At 41.6% G+C, this 15,142-nt stretch overlaps 1 protein-coding gene across 1 annotated transcript; it reads left to right on the forward strand.

Moving 5' to 3' along the window:
- The first annotated feature begins 2,596 nt into the window (after window positions 1-2,596).
- On the forward strand, window positions 2,597-3,709 carry LOC131899713 (uncharacterized). Its single transcript, XM_059251193.1, has 2 exons — window positions 2,597-2,604; window positions 2,963-3,709. The coding sequence occupies exons 1-2, from the start codon at window positions 2,597-2,599 to the stop codon at window positions 3,621-3,623; spliced, it is 669 nt and encodes a 222-aa protein (XP_059107176.1). The 3' UTR covers window positions 3,624-3,709.
- The last annotated feature ends 11,433 nt before the right edge of the window (window positions 3,710-15,142 follow it).

Below are 15,142 nucleotides of genomic sequence, written 5' to 3' on the forward strand. Positions count from 1 at the left end.
TGCTCGATATATTCAAAGATGACTGTAGGACAAAAAAACCATAAGTACAAAAGGGTCACCTCCCAAAAGATGAAAAGAATTTATTTGGTTTTCACAATCTGAAATTGTGCAAACAACTGTAAAGTCACAGCCAAACCAAGCTGGTGGGAATTCAGAAAATTTGGATCAACAACTGTGGAGCCTGCATAGGACTGGACTGGGCCCTCTGCATAGTGAGACAGTTGCATGACATGATCTGCTTAAGGGGTCCCCTGGCAGTAGGATCAGAATCTGTCCCTGGTGCATGAGCAGGCCTTTTTGGAGCCCACTTCTGTGATGTGACACCTTGCACGGCCTTGAGGCACAGGGAGGGGCTTGGACCTGCTTCTACTAAGTGTACCTCCCCATGGGAGGCCTTACCTTCTTGTAGGAGGGAATGTGGAGTGGGTTGGGAGGGGGAGGCTACAGGAGCAGGAAGAAGGAAGAGGGGAATCTTTGGCATGTAAAATTAATTTTAAAACTTTTTCTTAATGAAAAAAATTTTAAAAAGAGAGATAATAAAATATTTTCTTTAATTTTGCCAAATACAAATGAACTGGATATTGCAACTGTAACTCTTACTTGATAACTGTTTTGTTGTATATAATCTTACTATGTTAAGGTTAAAACATTACTTTTGAATTAGACAAAAATGTAGAAATGCTGTGGAACAATCTTTGTACACTGTCTATATGTGTTGCTTCCAATGTTGATGAAAAGCTATTTGGCTGAGAGCTAGGCAGGAGTTTGATGGCAGAGAGAATTCTGGGAAGAAGAGTGGAGTCAGAGGCCTCAAAAGCCAAATCCAGAAAAAGCAACGTGAGAAGTTCATAGATGAGGTAAACGAGTCTTGTGGCAGCAATATATTAATAGAAATTGGTTAATTTAAGTTGTAAGAACTAGCTAGTAATAAGCCTGAGGTATTGGCCAAGCATTTATAATTAATAATAAGTCTCTGAGTGATTATTTGGGAGAAGGCTTGGGGGACAGAGCTGACCGGTGGTTCTGAAGAAAAACTCTATCTACAGTTGGGGATGGGGAAGGCATCTCTTCTTTGCCCATGCTGCCACATAACAGATGAGTAATGGAGACAGACCTCTCATGCTCACAACTTGCGGGCTGGCTTACTCATACCTCTGTCAACAGGGTTGGCACTATTGCATTGCCCAGGCAAGATGCAAGGCCTTCTCTACTGAGTGTTGCAGCTGGTGGTGGACAGAGTCAGCTCTTCTGCTCTACTACTTTGGGGCCAGCTCTCCCACCTGCCTCAGGTCTTAATGAATGGGGGGAGGACATCTCTCTCCAGCCCATGTTGCTACATGACAGATGTAGAATGGGGACAGCTCTCTTATGCTAACAACTTTGGGACTGGTTCACCCATACCTCTTCCAACAGGAATAGCTCTATTGTTCTGCCCAGGTGAGGTGAGGGCCTGCTCTCCCGACTGTTGCAGCTGGTGGGGGACAGGAGTAGCTCTCCTGCTCACATGCCCTTGGGGCCAGCTCTCCCATCTTCCTCAGACATTGATGGGTGAGGGGAAGGATTCCTTCTCTCACTAATGCTGCCACATGTCAGAAGAGTAATGTTTTTCACATTCTTTAGGGAATCACTTTCCCCGAATGATGGTGTTCTTCCTTTACAGAATATTTTCAGTTTCATGGTGTCCTGTTTAAAAACTATTGGTCTTAGTTCCTGTGCTAAGACTGTTCTACTCAGAAATTCTCTTCCTCTGCCCATAAGTTCAAACTTGTTCTACACTTTCTCTTCTATTAGGTTCATAATATCTGGTCTTATGTTGAAGACTTTGCTCCATTTGCAGTTGAGTTTTGTGTAGGATAAAAACATATAACTATTTGCACTAGTCCACACTTAGCAGTCCTGTATTTCCAACAACATTGGTTAAAGATATTGTGTTTTCTGCAGTGTATGTTTTTGGCCTATTGTGAAAGATCAAGGATCCATGTTTCTGTGAATTTATGTCTGGGTTTTCCATTTGACTCCAAGGGTCAATGTCCCTGTTTTTATGCTAATACCATGCTGCCTTTTATTACTATCACTTAGTAGTACAAGTTGGTATTTGGGATGGAAATGACAGTATCCACAGACTTGGTGGCTACAAAATTTTGCTTCCTTTCTTCTCAATAACTTGTGATATCCCCCAGGACATGGTTTTTCATGAACATTAACACTACATCCAAATATTTGAAGTGATTTAAATAAGATGGTGCATATAGTAAATGTGGAGCAATAGCTTTGTTGTTGTTATTGTTAAAGAAGATGGTGGTTCACACAGATAGTCAGGATATGCAACAATCAAATGAAGCTGGTTACCTGAAAATCTACATTTGAGTAAGTTGTGAGTAAATGATGGAAATATCCAGGAGTCTTCATGTTTTACATGTAGATTTTGGACTTTTGGCACTAAGGAATGGATATAGCATCTCTCAAATGTTAAGCATTCACTATTTCACTGAGGAATATTCTTAGCCCAGATATTTATATATTTTGAAAGTCATTCTTACTGAGGCTTTAATATGAAATTAGTATAGCTTTTTAAAAATCTGCATATTTCATAAAAATGTACAGGTAAGATATTATACATTGTTAGTCTGATGGGCTGAGAGTAACTTTTTCAGTTATAATTTTACATTCACGTTTCTGTATGTGTTCATGTGTGTGTTTGTGTGTGTGTACATACACACAAATATACATGCTTCACATATGTAGAGGGAACATCTGCTGTAGTTATGGAGTTGAGGGCTTCTTATACTCTTACCTATAGTATATTGAACCCTAATACATAGATAGACTACTTAAAAACAATATTGATACAGCACTGATAAAGGATAAGAGCTTGGTGCTCTGTAAATCATGATTCATTTAGATTTCCCACCCTCCCTTGTGTTCCTGGCTTGACTATATATTTATTCAATCTCATCTTCAGATTTGCCAATGGAAAGAAATGCATCTTCAAGCTGAGTGGCCTCCTTTACATCCTGTCAGCTTTGGTGTTTGAAATAGTCATTGCAAATTGCCAATCCTGGTGCCTGTGGAAATTCAACAATAAGGTTGTAAAATTTGTGTCCTTTGGACTCTGGGAGGCTTATTACCCTCAAGAGTTTAATGTCTCAGGGACTGTAATCAAGATGCTGGTGCATACTCCTATCAATTCCACCTGGACAATTTCACCTGAATTTCAGTATGCACAGACCATGATAGTGTGGGCCATTCTGATGAAGCTTGTAGTTTTGATTTTTGGTGCAGCTGCCATTAAGATCAGCTGCATGGAAGACCCATTCGTGGAGATGGAGATATATTGCTACAAGGTCTCTGTCTTAGTTTTGTGTGTTAGCAGCCTGTTCACATTTGTTTCCATGAGCTGGAACCACTTCATAGAGTGTTATGGCCAAACCACTCTTGACTTTCCACCAGACTTTCCTGTGAAAAAGGAAGCCTTGATAAGCAAACATTATACTTTTGTGTTCCCATTAGAGGTCCTGACAGACACCATGCCACTCTTTGGAGTGACGACATTTCTCTGTGAGATAAGCTCTTTGAAACTACAAAGTTATATGAAGTCCAAGCGTGCTTTCAAATTTACCTAACAAGAGGTCTGAAGCAAGGGCTCCTGCGTTTGCAACGTCAGCCAGAATGCTCCTTGAAGAAATTTCCTCTTCTCAGCCAAAAGTTGTATAATCATCAACTTGTTCTAAATAAAGCACCAACTTGGGCCTCTGGGTCTGTCTGAATTAATTCCTCCTCTATCTGTGTTCCTTACTTTAAATATTTTCACATCCTAAACTCTGAAGGTCATGATCATGTTTTCAGATATTGTCAATGAGCAGTAGCAGGTAAAAATACTCATGAAATATATGTTACAAAAATAAACACAATAAATACCAGGTGAAATCATTTTTTAAGGAAGCTGAAACACATAAGAGCAAACATTCTTGTGTGATGACAGGTAAATCCTTATGTCTATTGCAGCAGAGCAGGACTTCATAGTGTTAGCTCTGAAGACAGTTTGTATTAATTTCAAGGAGTAAGAAGGCTGTCCTGTACAATGAGCAGTGGGAACCTCCTTTCTTTATGTTTGTGAAAATCACAAATGCCCAGGCATTTCCAGTGTCCTTTGATGGAAAATGTGGTATAGTAATCAGAGGACAGTTTACCCAACTTGATTTGCTTTGATTCTGAATCAATGCATTCAAACTCACATTAACATGATGGAAAACATAAATTCCTACTGGCCAATCCCACTAACACAAAACATGGCACTTTCAATCCTTTGTCCCCATAAAATAAAGGCTATTAAAAAAAGAATAATTAGTTGATACCATCTCTAAAATTATCTATCATATTTAACAGTCACAAGATTGTCCAGTTGTCCAAAGTCTCCTTTGGCACTCTGGGAGTTTTTCAACTGTGAGACCTTTGGCAATCATAAATCAGCTCACATACTTCTAACATAAAAGGATATGAAGGAAATATTATCGATATAAAAGAGCGGAAAGGAGCTAAAGCAAGGGAAGAAGTGACAGAAAAAGACGTAAACCCTTGAGGGTAAACACTGAATCCAGCAGCTCCATATCTGTCATCTAGTAATATAAAGCAGTGATTCTGGCTTCAAAGGGCTTTTAGGTTCCCTGGCCTTCCATCAATGTTGGCCTTATCAAGCATATTTCATGTCTGTACTACACACGTTCAGCTTTCTACATGAGGTACCTCATGATTCTGGGATGCCGATCATCCTGCGTACCCACTGCAGCACGGGCTTCTCTTTTATATCTTCATGCAAAAGACTTTTTAACCCCCTTGCAGGGACTTTAGCTCTGACACACATTGTCTAAAATTGTCATTCAAAGTTCTAGTACCCAATAATATTGAATCTTCTCTTTCTGCAAATTCAGCACCATGAAGATCATGCTGTCATATTCTTTGTCCAGCTTGATATAGTCTTGGTTGTGCTTGGTTATTTCATTGTTGTTTTTAGCTTAACAAAATCTAGAGTCATCTGAGAAGAGTGGAGCCTGGTCGTTCTGGTAATATTTTTGTTAGTTTTACACACTTCTAAAATTATCCATCTAGAGTCCTCGGGGAAGAGGGAATCTCAGTTGAGAAAATGCCTTCATGAAATTGGTTGTAGGAAAGCCTACAGAGCATTTTCTTGATTAATGATTGATCTTTGAGGGCCAAGGGCACTGTGTGTGGTGCCATGCTTGGATAGGTCATCCTAGGTTGTAAAATAAACATGCTGGGTTACTCTCAGTGGATGAGCAAGTAAGTAGAGTTTCTTCATGGTCTATACATCCATTTTTGCTTTAGGTTCCTTCCTTGATTGCTGACCTAAGTTCCTTCAGTGATGGACTGGTAAATTTCTGTTCTGGCTTTCTCTGGTGAGCAATCCACTCCCCAGAATCAAATGCACCTGTGGCATATCCACTTTAAAAGGAGTAGAATGAGATGTACAGCTTGCACATAGTTTTTGCAGGGTGAGCTCCCCAGAACCTTTCCTGCCATAGCTATGCCTATTGAGCCTGCCTAAATCTGGTCACACAGATACTCCACTGGCTACCTCTGTTGAATTCCACCTGAACTAACCTACCTGTGTCATCCCTGCTCCCCAATCATAATTTTGGATACAGACTGCTCACTATCTTTTCCTGGAGATCATCCTTGAATCACTTCTGTTAACATCATGCACACATTTTCAGGCCTAGCATCCATCATACAGCTCCTGCACATATTTTCACAGTTTAGTTACATCAAACCCCAGTTTTCCTATACCATCCTTATATTTCCAGGTGTGTCTCTATTGGACATATCATCTACCAACTTTGCATGATGAGATCCACAGACATTTGCCCGCAACTGTAATGGTTACCCTTTCATGCCTGACTCTAGTCACACAGCTCCTTCACTGGATTTCCTTGAGAGTAGCCATATTGATAATTCCGCATTTGTAATTTCCATGCTAAGAGGTCTAGCTAAGTGTGTGCAGATCAGGCAAAGGGTATACTTTTTGAGGAAGCCTGAACCTTGCCCTCCAGGGCCATACACTGCTCACAGGCCCTGCTCAGATAAGAGTATCTGCTAGAATTCCCTTTTTGATAGTTCCAAGCCCATTCCTGCTGTTTGCACACTACCAGGCCTAGCTCTGGATGTCCAGATTGTCATTGACATCTCCCCATATCCTTGTTTGCCAGTGGCACCATCTTCACAGATAAGCCTAATTCCAGTCACACATGTACAACACCTGATTTCCCCACCATGATCAAGCCTGCCTGTGCTAATGTCACACTCCATGGTCTTGCTCTGGACTCATAATTCATGCACTGGACTTGAACATTGTGGTCAGTTGCATAGGTATGGCCCCCATAGATTCATGTGTTTGAATGTTGGCCCAAAGGGAGTGGCACTATTAGGAGGTATGGCATTGTTTTAAAGTAGGTATGCCCTTGCTTTAGGAAGTGTGTCGTTGAGTTCCTCATACATGGTCAGTTCACTCAATGTGACAGTTTACTTCCTATTGTCTGTGGACCAAGACAGAGAACTCTCAGCTCCTTCTCCATTGCCATGTCTGCATGCATGTTGCCATGCTTCTTGCCATCACCATAATGAATGAAACTTCTGAAACCTCTGTAAGCAAGCCCCAGTTAAATGTTTTCCTTTTTAAAAGTAGCCATGGTCTATTGGTGAAACTATTAAGGCCACTCCACATAGTTAAAGGGGAGGTTTATTTTGTGGGGTAACTTACAAGTGAAGGGATAGGCTACAGGGTCTGGGAAAGGTGTGACACAATCCGGCGGTGTTCTCTGGAGAACTCTGCTGGGTCTAGCTCCAGCATCCAGGGTCCAGGAACCAAGAGTGCCCATCTTGGGTCTTCAGCATCCTCTCTCAGCCCCGCCTTGTAGGCATGACCATTACTGAAGCCTCAATGGTGGTTGGAACTACCAGGTCAGAGCTAGAATGGCTACCCACTACAATGGTCATGGTGTCTCCTCACAGAAATAGAAACCTTAACTGAGACACCTGTTGAACTCCCCTGAACCTTGGCTTCCAGAGATTTCACCGCACTTCAATGGGTAGCTCTGGAGATGTAGCTCCTGCACCAACTTTTCCCGGTAAATTCCCCCAAGAAACGAGGCCACCATTTGCCATGACCTTTCTCCAGGCCAATGAAGATATGTACCCTGCTTTTCTTGTTCATCACCACTGAATCTTGCCTGCAAGAATAATCTACTCTCACCTATGCCTACTTCCTCCATGCTGCTCTGGTTACAACTTTACGTGGTAGTTATGCCAGACTACCTATAAAAGCACACATATAAAATCTCCATAGTCTAAGGGCTATATCTCAATATAGATTGAAGATCGTTCTTGACTAATGAAATTCCCATGAAACTAGCTTGCACGTTCCATTCGTTCACTGCCAATACTATCTCAGGTCATGCATCTTCTGCAGCAGCTTTCTCAAGTAATATATCCTAGAACCAATTACACCTGTGCCATCTGCACACTCCAAGGACTAGATTAGGATGAAAAGACCACACTTTAGGCTTGCCTGAAGATGCTTCCCTGAACTTCACCTTCCAGTGTCATCCTCATATTCCTTTTTCTAGATGTCTAGCTCATAACACACAGATCCCATAATAGCTTTGCCTTTGATCTCCAAAGACCCTTGCCCTCCAACATCAGCCCCATAGTCCTGGGCCTAGTTTTGGTCATACAGTTCCCTCAGTGGCTTTTCCTGGTCAGTTCCTGCAAAGAAGCTTCTCTCTACCATCAACCACTGAGTTATGCTCTTGTGTGCATTGACAATCACCAAAACCCTATCTAATAGTAGTGACACTAAGCCCACCTTGCTCTGCTAGTTCCTATACCAGATTTCCTTGGTCTTTTCTTCAGAAACAGGCTGTCTTGTGCCATCTTCACACTTCCTAAAATTAACATTGGAAGCAGAGATCACACACTGATTTGCATTATCATAGTCTTCAGCACCTCCCTCAGCAGTGTCATCCCCATACTCCCATATATGGCAGTCTATATCCAGAAGCTCAGAGCTCATATCAAGTTTTCCTTGTGTTCTCCAAATAATCTTGTCTGCCAGCACCATCCACATGCTCCCCTACCTAGCTCCTCTCTAGAAGATCTTACAGTTGCTTCCCCTGCAGCACCCCCTCAGAACCAAACCTCCTTCAAACATCTGAACAGTCCAAAGGCTCTCTCTAATTGCACCTATCATGCAACAAGTTTGCCTGATCTCCATATAACCTCACCTGCTTTTACCATTCCCACACTCCCATAAGTAGCTCTGGACATTTGGTTCCTGGACCCACATTTCCTAGTGAGTTCTCCCTGAATCCAGTCCTCTTGAGGTCTCTCGGGACACTCAGACCTAGGTGCCCATGCTTACATTGCTCACCAACTTTGCCTGTTGAGCTTTTCTTAAGCTTTACTGCCAGTGCCATCCCTACACTTTGAAGTCTTGCCTAGTATTGAGGCTGCAGCACTGGCCTTGCTTAGTCACTTCTCACCGAGCCAACGCCACCTGGAACATCTCCATACTCCAGCTTGTAACATTCTCGCTTGCAGAGTTGATGGAAAGGCTTTCCTGGTAATGGTTGTCAGAAAGTTTCCTCAGCACATAGCTTCCAGGAGCCATTCTCCGGCGGTGGATGGGTCCTGCAGAGGGTGTAAGGAGTCGGCAGGGAAAGAAGTGAGCCAGTCCATGGTGGTCGGGAGAATCTTGCAGCCTGACTGACTAGCAGCCAGAGTGTTTCTTTATTTATACAGAATTTAGTTAGCATGGATACATTCATGATGTTCCAAAGCATAGATTATATCATTTTTGGTTTTGGACATGAGTTTCACTTCCTTTTGCTCATCTTTTAGTCATCATTAATAAACTATGACAGAACAGAGTTATCATTTCCAACCATTTTCCCTCAAGTTTTCACATCATTAATAAACACTAATCATTCTTACTCATTAACCCCATAACCCAATTTCTGTGGCCTCTTCCTCAAAGAGGGCACAGACTATTGTTATTGGTTGTTTTTTGGAGGAGCAGTAGTCAGGAGCTACCACCAAAGTTGTTTCATGAGACAGACAAAAAGCTGTACATATAGGATGGAAGAAGACACGCTCAGACAGGTATTGGCTGACATGGCTATTGACAGGCAGAGTTGAAGATATGAGATTGAGAACGGGAATACAACAGCCACAGGAGAGAGAAGAGGGACATCCTAAGGCTCTCTGACAGAACATGACAATGGAAGATCCTAAGGGAAGCTGAGAGTGAAAGTAAATGACAGATTGATATAGGAGCAAAGAAGCAGTAATCACAGATATAAATAACAAAAGCACGAATTTTATAAGAACAGACAAACAGCTGCCATCAAGGGGATGGGAAGGCACCCCAGAGGTTGAAGGCTGCCCAAGGGCTCTGGATAAGACTTTTTATAGGCTCTCCAGGCTCTTCTCCTCAGGAAGTCACCTCTTCCATGTTTGGTCCTTCCCCTGGAAGAACAAAGAGGCTGTTTTCCTCCTTTGTTATCCACTAGCACTTTCTGAGTATGACAGCCTCCTGTGGAAGGGGAACAACATCAAGGGCAAGCAACAGCCCTTATTAATGGGATCTTTCTCCTTTTCTAACCATCACAAGTTCCCCTGAACCCTCTCATAACATCCCTGTTAGAGATGAAGATTGAGTGTCATTATGGGGGCGATGCTTTTCTAGGTATTTCCTCCTGATAGGAGATGAAGTTTTAAGCATAGACCAGAGAAAGGAAGGCCCTCCAACGATAGTTCTTAGTTACAATCCAGAGGGATACAGTAAAATTCTCTGGTTTGCATACATCCATGGCACCAGATAGTCATTTGATGACAGTGCCTTATTTGATTTATGTAACAGTACTCACCAAGAAATAATACAAGCATTAGAATAACTATAAGTCCCGTGATTACAAAAAAAAACAGTTTTATCTTCATTAGAGGAAGAATACAGGCTAGAAAATCATCCAAAACCCTCTACAGCAGTGGTTCTCAACATGGGATTTGTGACCCCCTTGGGGGCTGCATATCAGATATTTATGTTATGATTCATAAAAGTAGAACAATGACAGTTATGAAGTAGCAATGGCATATTTTTATGGATGGTGGTCACCAGAATATGAAGAAGTTTATTCAAGAGTCATAGTGTTAGGAAGGTGAATGTAGGTTTAGAGGTTTAGAGCCATTGCTCCAACGGTTTCACAGAAATCAATGATGACTTTGAAGATTTCCTTGTGGATTTCATCTGTTGCAAGATGTGCATGAGGAAGAGAGCACAGGTTTGATTCAAGAGGTAAAAACCTCCTCATCTCCCAAGTCAAGTTGAAATTTCATCCAACCTGTTGTCTGGCAGCTATAAATTTCCATAGACGAACATATGCCCACATCACAATTGATGTCATGGAGAAGTTAAACATTCAAATGCTTTCCTAGAATCAATGTGTATGCTTCAAGGATCAGATTTCCTGCTGCTGCAATTCCATTCCAGTATTTTGTCTACATTAAGATGTTAAATGTAGCTCTTGGACAAAATGTCTCATCAACTGTGGTGTTGATCCTATTGTTTGTGTTAGGACAACCAAGATCAAGCACTGTACTTTGAATTCCATGAACAAAAATTGAGGTTGAATTGGCAGCCCCAAAGCAGGGAAGGTGCCTGAGTGAGTACTTTTGTGAGTCGATATGAAGAAATTCAAGGCTCTGCTCCCATTCCAGAGTGACTGGGAGAACATTTATTGTTATTTAAAAGATGTCGGTAGAGGGGACTACCAGTTCTGAAAATCTAGGACTCCAGATTCTGAAGAAACCATCACCATAAGGAAAGCCCTCAGGTGCTTGGCAGTCTAGGAGAGTGGATGTTAGTACAGGCTGAATTTATTCAGAACTTGGGTATATTTTCTCCTCTACCCTTCCCTAGTAAGTAACTCAAGACTAACAGAGGTGGGCCTTTCACCAAGAGGCCTTTTATACACTCTTGAGATCATCAATCTGTATTCTGCTTTTACATTACACTTTTCCTCTCTGAGACCCATAAAGGAGCTGAATGCACAGTTAGACTTGTCGTATTTTTACCCCCATCACTCTTCACAATTAGATTCCTCGGGGGCTCAATTCTGGTATCTTTTCCCTTTGTTTTACAGTTTGTAGAGTGGAAGATGTACATTAGCTTTGTGCTTGGTTTTGAATGAGTATGAGCAGCAAAAATAGAGATGTGGCAGATACATAGCGAAACCTCCTTTAATCTATGCTTATAACCTCCTGGAGAAAGTAACAACAAATAATTCTAATTAAAATTAGTCTTCTGTATTTACTAACTGAGAAACTTCTAGGTTGAAGGCCCTCTATGCCTTCACCACAGATAATCATCCCAGTACCTTTTTTTAATGATGAATAATTTTTTGTCAGAAGATAAACAAGAGTAGTTTTTATTTGCAATAAGTTTTCCCTTAGATATCTTTAAGGGTCATGGTTTCTAGGATCTTACACTGTTTTTAGTTCTCCTCTCTCCTTGGCAGAGTGTCATGCCAGGAACTTTACAGGACATTTTGTGACAGATATGTTTGGACCTGAAGTGGGAATGTCAACTCCCATTTCCAGAGCCATCTTCTCTCTGAGATTAATTAGCATCGGACAATTCACTAACATTTCCCATGTCCAAAGGCATTTGCTTCTCTATAAATCAAAACTCCAAAATGTACTAGAAACAGGGAACTGGATGTTGATTATGGTGACAACTGGCTGAACTCAAAGTGCATCTCTTCCTTATGACTTTCCTGCCTAGAATTACATACAGGATTATCTGTAAGACCGGGCACTGATAAAGGAGGCAGACAAGAGGTAGACAACTTTTCCTTCCCTTCTACAATGCTTCAAGGAATGCAACATTTTTACCTCAATAGGTCAAAATCTTATCCATTTGAAGTTCTTAAATCAATGTGTGCTTGGCATTCTGGGGAAGTAATCAGAAGAGGAAATCAGGGTTGTGATAGGGAAAGATGCTCAGCCTTTTCACAAGAAAGTCTCATCTCACAGACAAAATCTAGGACATCAGCATCTAACTGGCATATCTTGGTTCATTCAGAGTGATCCTTGAGGTAGATGGCACACAAGACACCTCTAACATCTTTCCTTTCCCTTTTTAGTTTCAGGATGGTGTTATAATTTAGGCTCCCTGGGCAGAGCCTTTCTTTCATTTATTTGATACATTTCTTTTTGCTTCCACAGATTAAACAACCATTTAGTAGCTTCATATCTATATCATGTCTGGAAATAGCATGATGGACTAGCCAGCAATAAAGGTCCAGACCAATCATGCCACCTTAAAATTCACCTTTCCTTTGCTCACAATTATGGTTCAGGCAGTTATGAACATTGCTTTGGCTATACTGCCCAATACAATATGTAATCACTTTGCTTTGGCAATTCAGTACTGCCGCCTGGTCCCATCTATTCTGGTGCCCAAAATCCCATTACATTTAATTCATCCAACTGAGCAGCAGAGTCTCCAACCCTAACTGTCTGGCATAAGAAAAATAAAGACAACAAACTTCAAATGTGCTAGTGCCCCTCTCACAATTTTGTGTTATATAGGATTAGTGAAGGGCGGTTAACAGCCAGCAGGCAGGGCTCTTGTGGGAAGGCTCCCAATTCTCCAAGACCCATCAGCAGACCCTGCAATCTAACACTCTGCTCACATACCCATCTGCCCCAGACCCCAGACACTTCCTGAGGCTTAGAAACCAACCCCCACCTCTCATAAGGTTTAGTGAGAGAGCTCTCATTAGTCAAAGAGCTGTCAGTGGACCAAAAGTAACCTCAGGAGACAGGGAATCTGCCAGCCCTCATTAGACCAAGAGTGGCTTTCTGAGAAGTAGTATCTGCCACCTCTCATTGGACCAAGAGAGCCTTCCTGAAAGACAGAATCTATTGGCTCTGATTGGACCAAGAGCCCTGATAAGACCAATAATGGATCCATGAGTCACAGAATCAGCTACCTTGGGTCAACCCAAGAGCAGCTCCCTAAGACACAGAATCTGCCTGTTCCAATTAGACCAAGAGCTAAGATTAGGCTCAGAAGGGCCCCCTGAGAAACAGACACAAAAGCACAGAGGGGACCAACAGCAGCTCGCTCAGACACAGGCAACTCTTATACCTATTAGACAAGGAGAAGGGCAGACGTCAAAGCAGAAGTACATAAAACAACACAAAGAGCAATACAGAATCAACAGAACCTAGCCCTCCTCCAACAGTAAGACCTGAATATCACAATGTAGAAGAAGCAGAAGAAAGCAACCTTAAGAATAGCATCATGAAGATGCTAAAGGTCTTTCAAGAAAAAAAATGAAAAATGAAATTGAGGAAAAGACAAACAAAAAAGTAGAAGAAGTCTATAAAGAAAAAGAGGAAAATACAAATAAAAATTGGAAGAAAGCAATAAATCTCTTAAGGAAAACCATGAAAACGCAATTAAACAGGTGAGGGAAACAGTTCAAGACCAGAAAAGGGAAATAGAAACAATGAAGAAGACACAAACAGAGGGAATGCTGGAAATAGAAAATCTGAGTAAATGAACAGGAAACACAGATACAAGCATAACCAACAGAACACAAGAGATGGAAGAGAGGATCTCTGGTATAGAAGATACAATAGAGGAAATAGATTCATCAGTCAAAGAAAATACCAAAGCCAAAAAAGACATAACACAAAATGTCCAAGATATCTGGGATACCACGAAAAGACCAAACCTAAGAATAATAGAGATAGAGGAAAGAGAATACTAACTCAAAGGCACACAAAATATATTCAACAAGATCAAAGAAGAATATCTTCCCAACTTAAAGACGTAAATACCTATGAAGATACAAGAAGCCTATAGAAGAGCAAACCGAATAGACCCCCCAAAAAACCCCTGGCCACATAATAATTAAACAACTAAACATAGAGAATAAAGAAAGAATAATAAGAGCAGCAAAGGAAAAAGGCCAAGTGAATTATAAAGGCAAACCCATCAGAATAACACCCAGTTTCTCAATGGAGACTTTGAAAGCCAGAAGTACCTGGACAGATGTAATGCAGACACTAAGAGTCCATGGATGCCAGCCTAGACTAATATACCCAGCAAAACATTCAATCATCATAATGGAGTAAACAAGACATTCCAAGACAAAGCCAGATTTAAACCATATCTATCTACAAATCCAGCCCTACAGAAAGCACTACAAGGAAAATTCCAACCTAAGGAAGTCAGATGCATCCACCAAAAAAAAGGCAATAGATAACACGACAGGAGTAAACCACAAAGAAGAGAAGTTCACACACACACACACACACACACACACACACAATACAAACAAAATATAACAGCAACTAACAATCATTGGTCATTAATATCCCTTAATATCAATGGTCTTAATTCACCCATAAAAAAGACAGAGGCTGACAGAATGGATATGAAAGCAGGACTCATCTTTCTGCTGCATACAAGAAACACACCTCAATTTCAAATTTAGACACTACCTCAGAATCAAAGGGTGGGAAAAGTCTTTCCAATCAAATGGTCTCTTTTTCTTTCATTTATCTTTATTAAGAAATTTTCTACTCACTCCACATATTATCCACAGACCCCTCCTCCTCCCTCCTCACATCCCCAGCCCTCTTTCACAAGCAACCTCGCATACCCACATCCCCAAAATCGAGGTCTCCTATGCAGAGTCAGCAGAGCCCAGCACACTGAGCCTAGGCAGGTCCAGTCCCTTCCCATTGCACCAAGACTGTGCAAGGTGTCACACCACAGCACCCGGTTCCAGAAGCCTGCCCATAAACCAGGGACAGATCCCGATCCCCCTGTCTGGGTGCCCCCCAAACAGTTTGAGCCAAACAAACATCTTCCATTTCCAGAGGGCCTAGGCCAGTCCCATGGGTGCTCCACAGACACCAGTCCATAGTTCATGGGCTTCCCACTCGTGTGGCCAGTCATCTCTGCACATCCTCCCGTCATGATCTCAATGTCCCTCGCCTGTAGTATCTCTCCTCTCTCTCATCAATTGGATTCTTGGGGCTCACCCTGGTG

Source organism: Peromyscus eremicus, chromosome X, assembly GCF_949786415.1.
Source record: "Peromyscus eremicus chromosome X, PerEre_H2_v1, whole genome shotgun sequence".
Classification (NCBI taxonomy): domain Eukaryota; kingdom Metazoa; phylum Chordata; class Mammalia; order Rodentia; family Cricetidae; genus Peromyscus; species Peromyscus eremicus.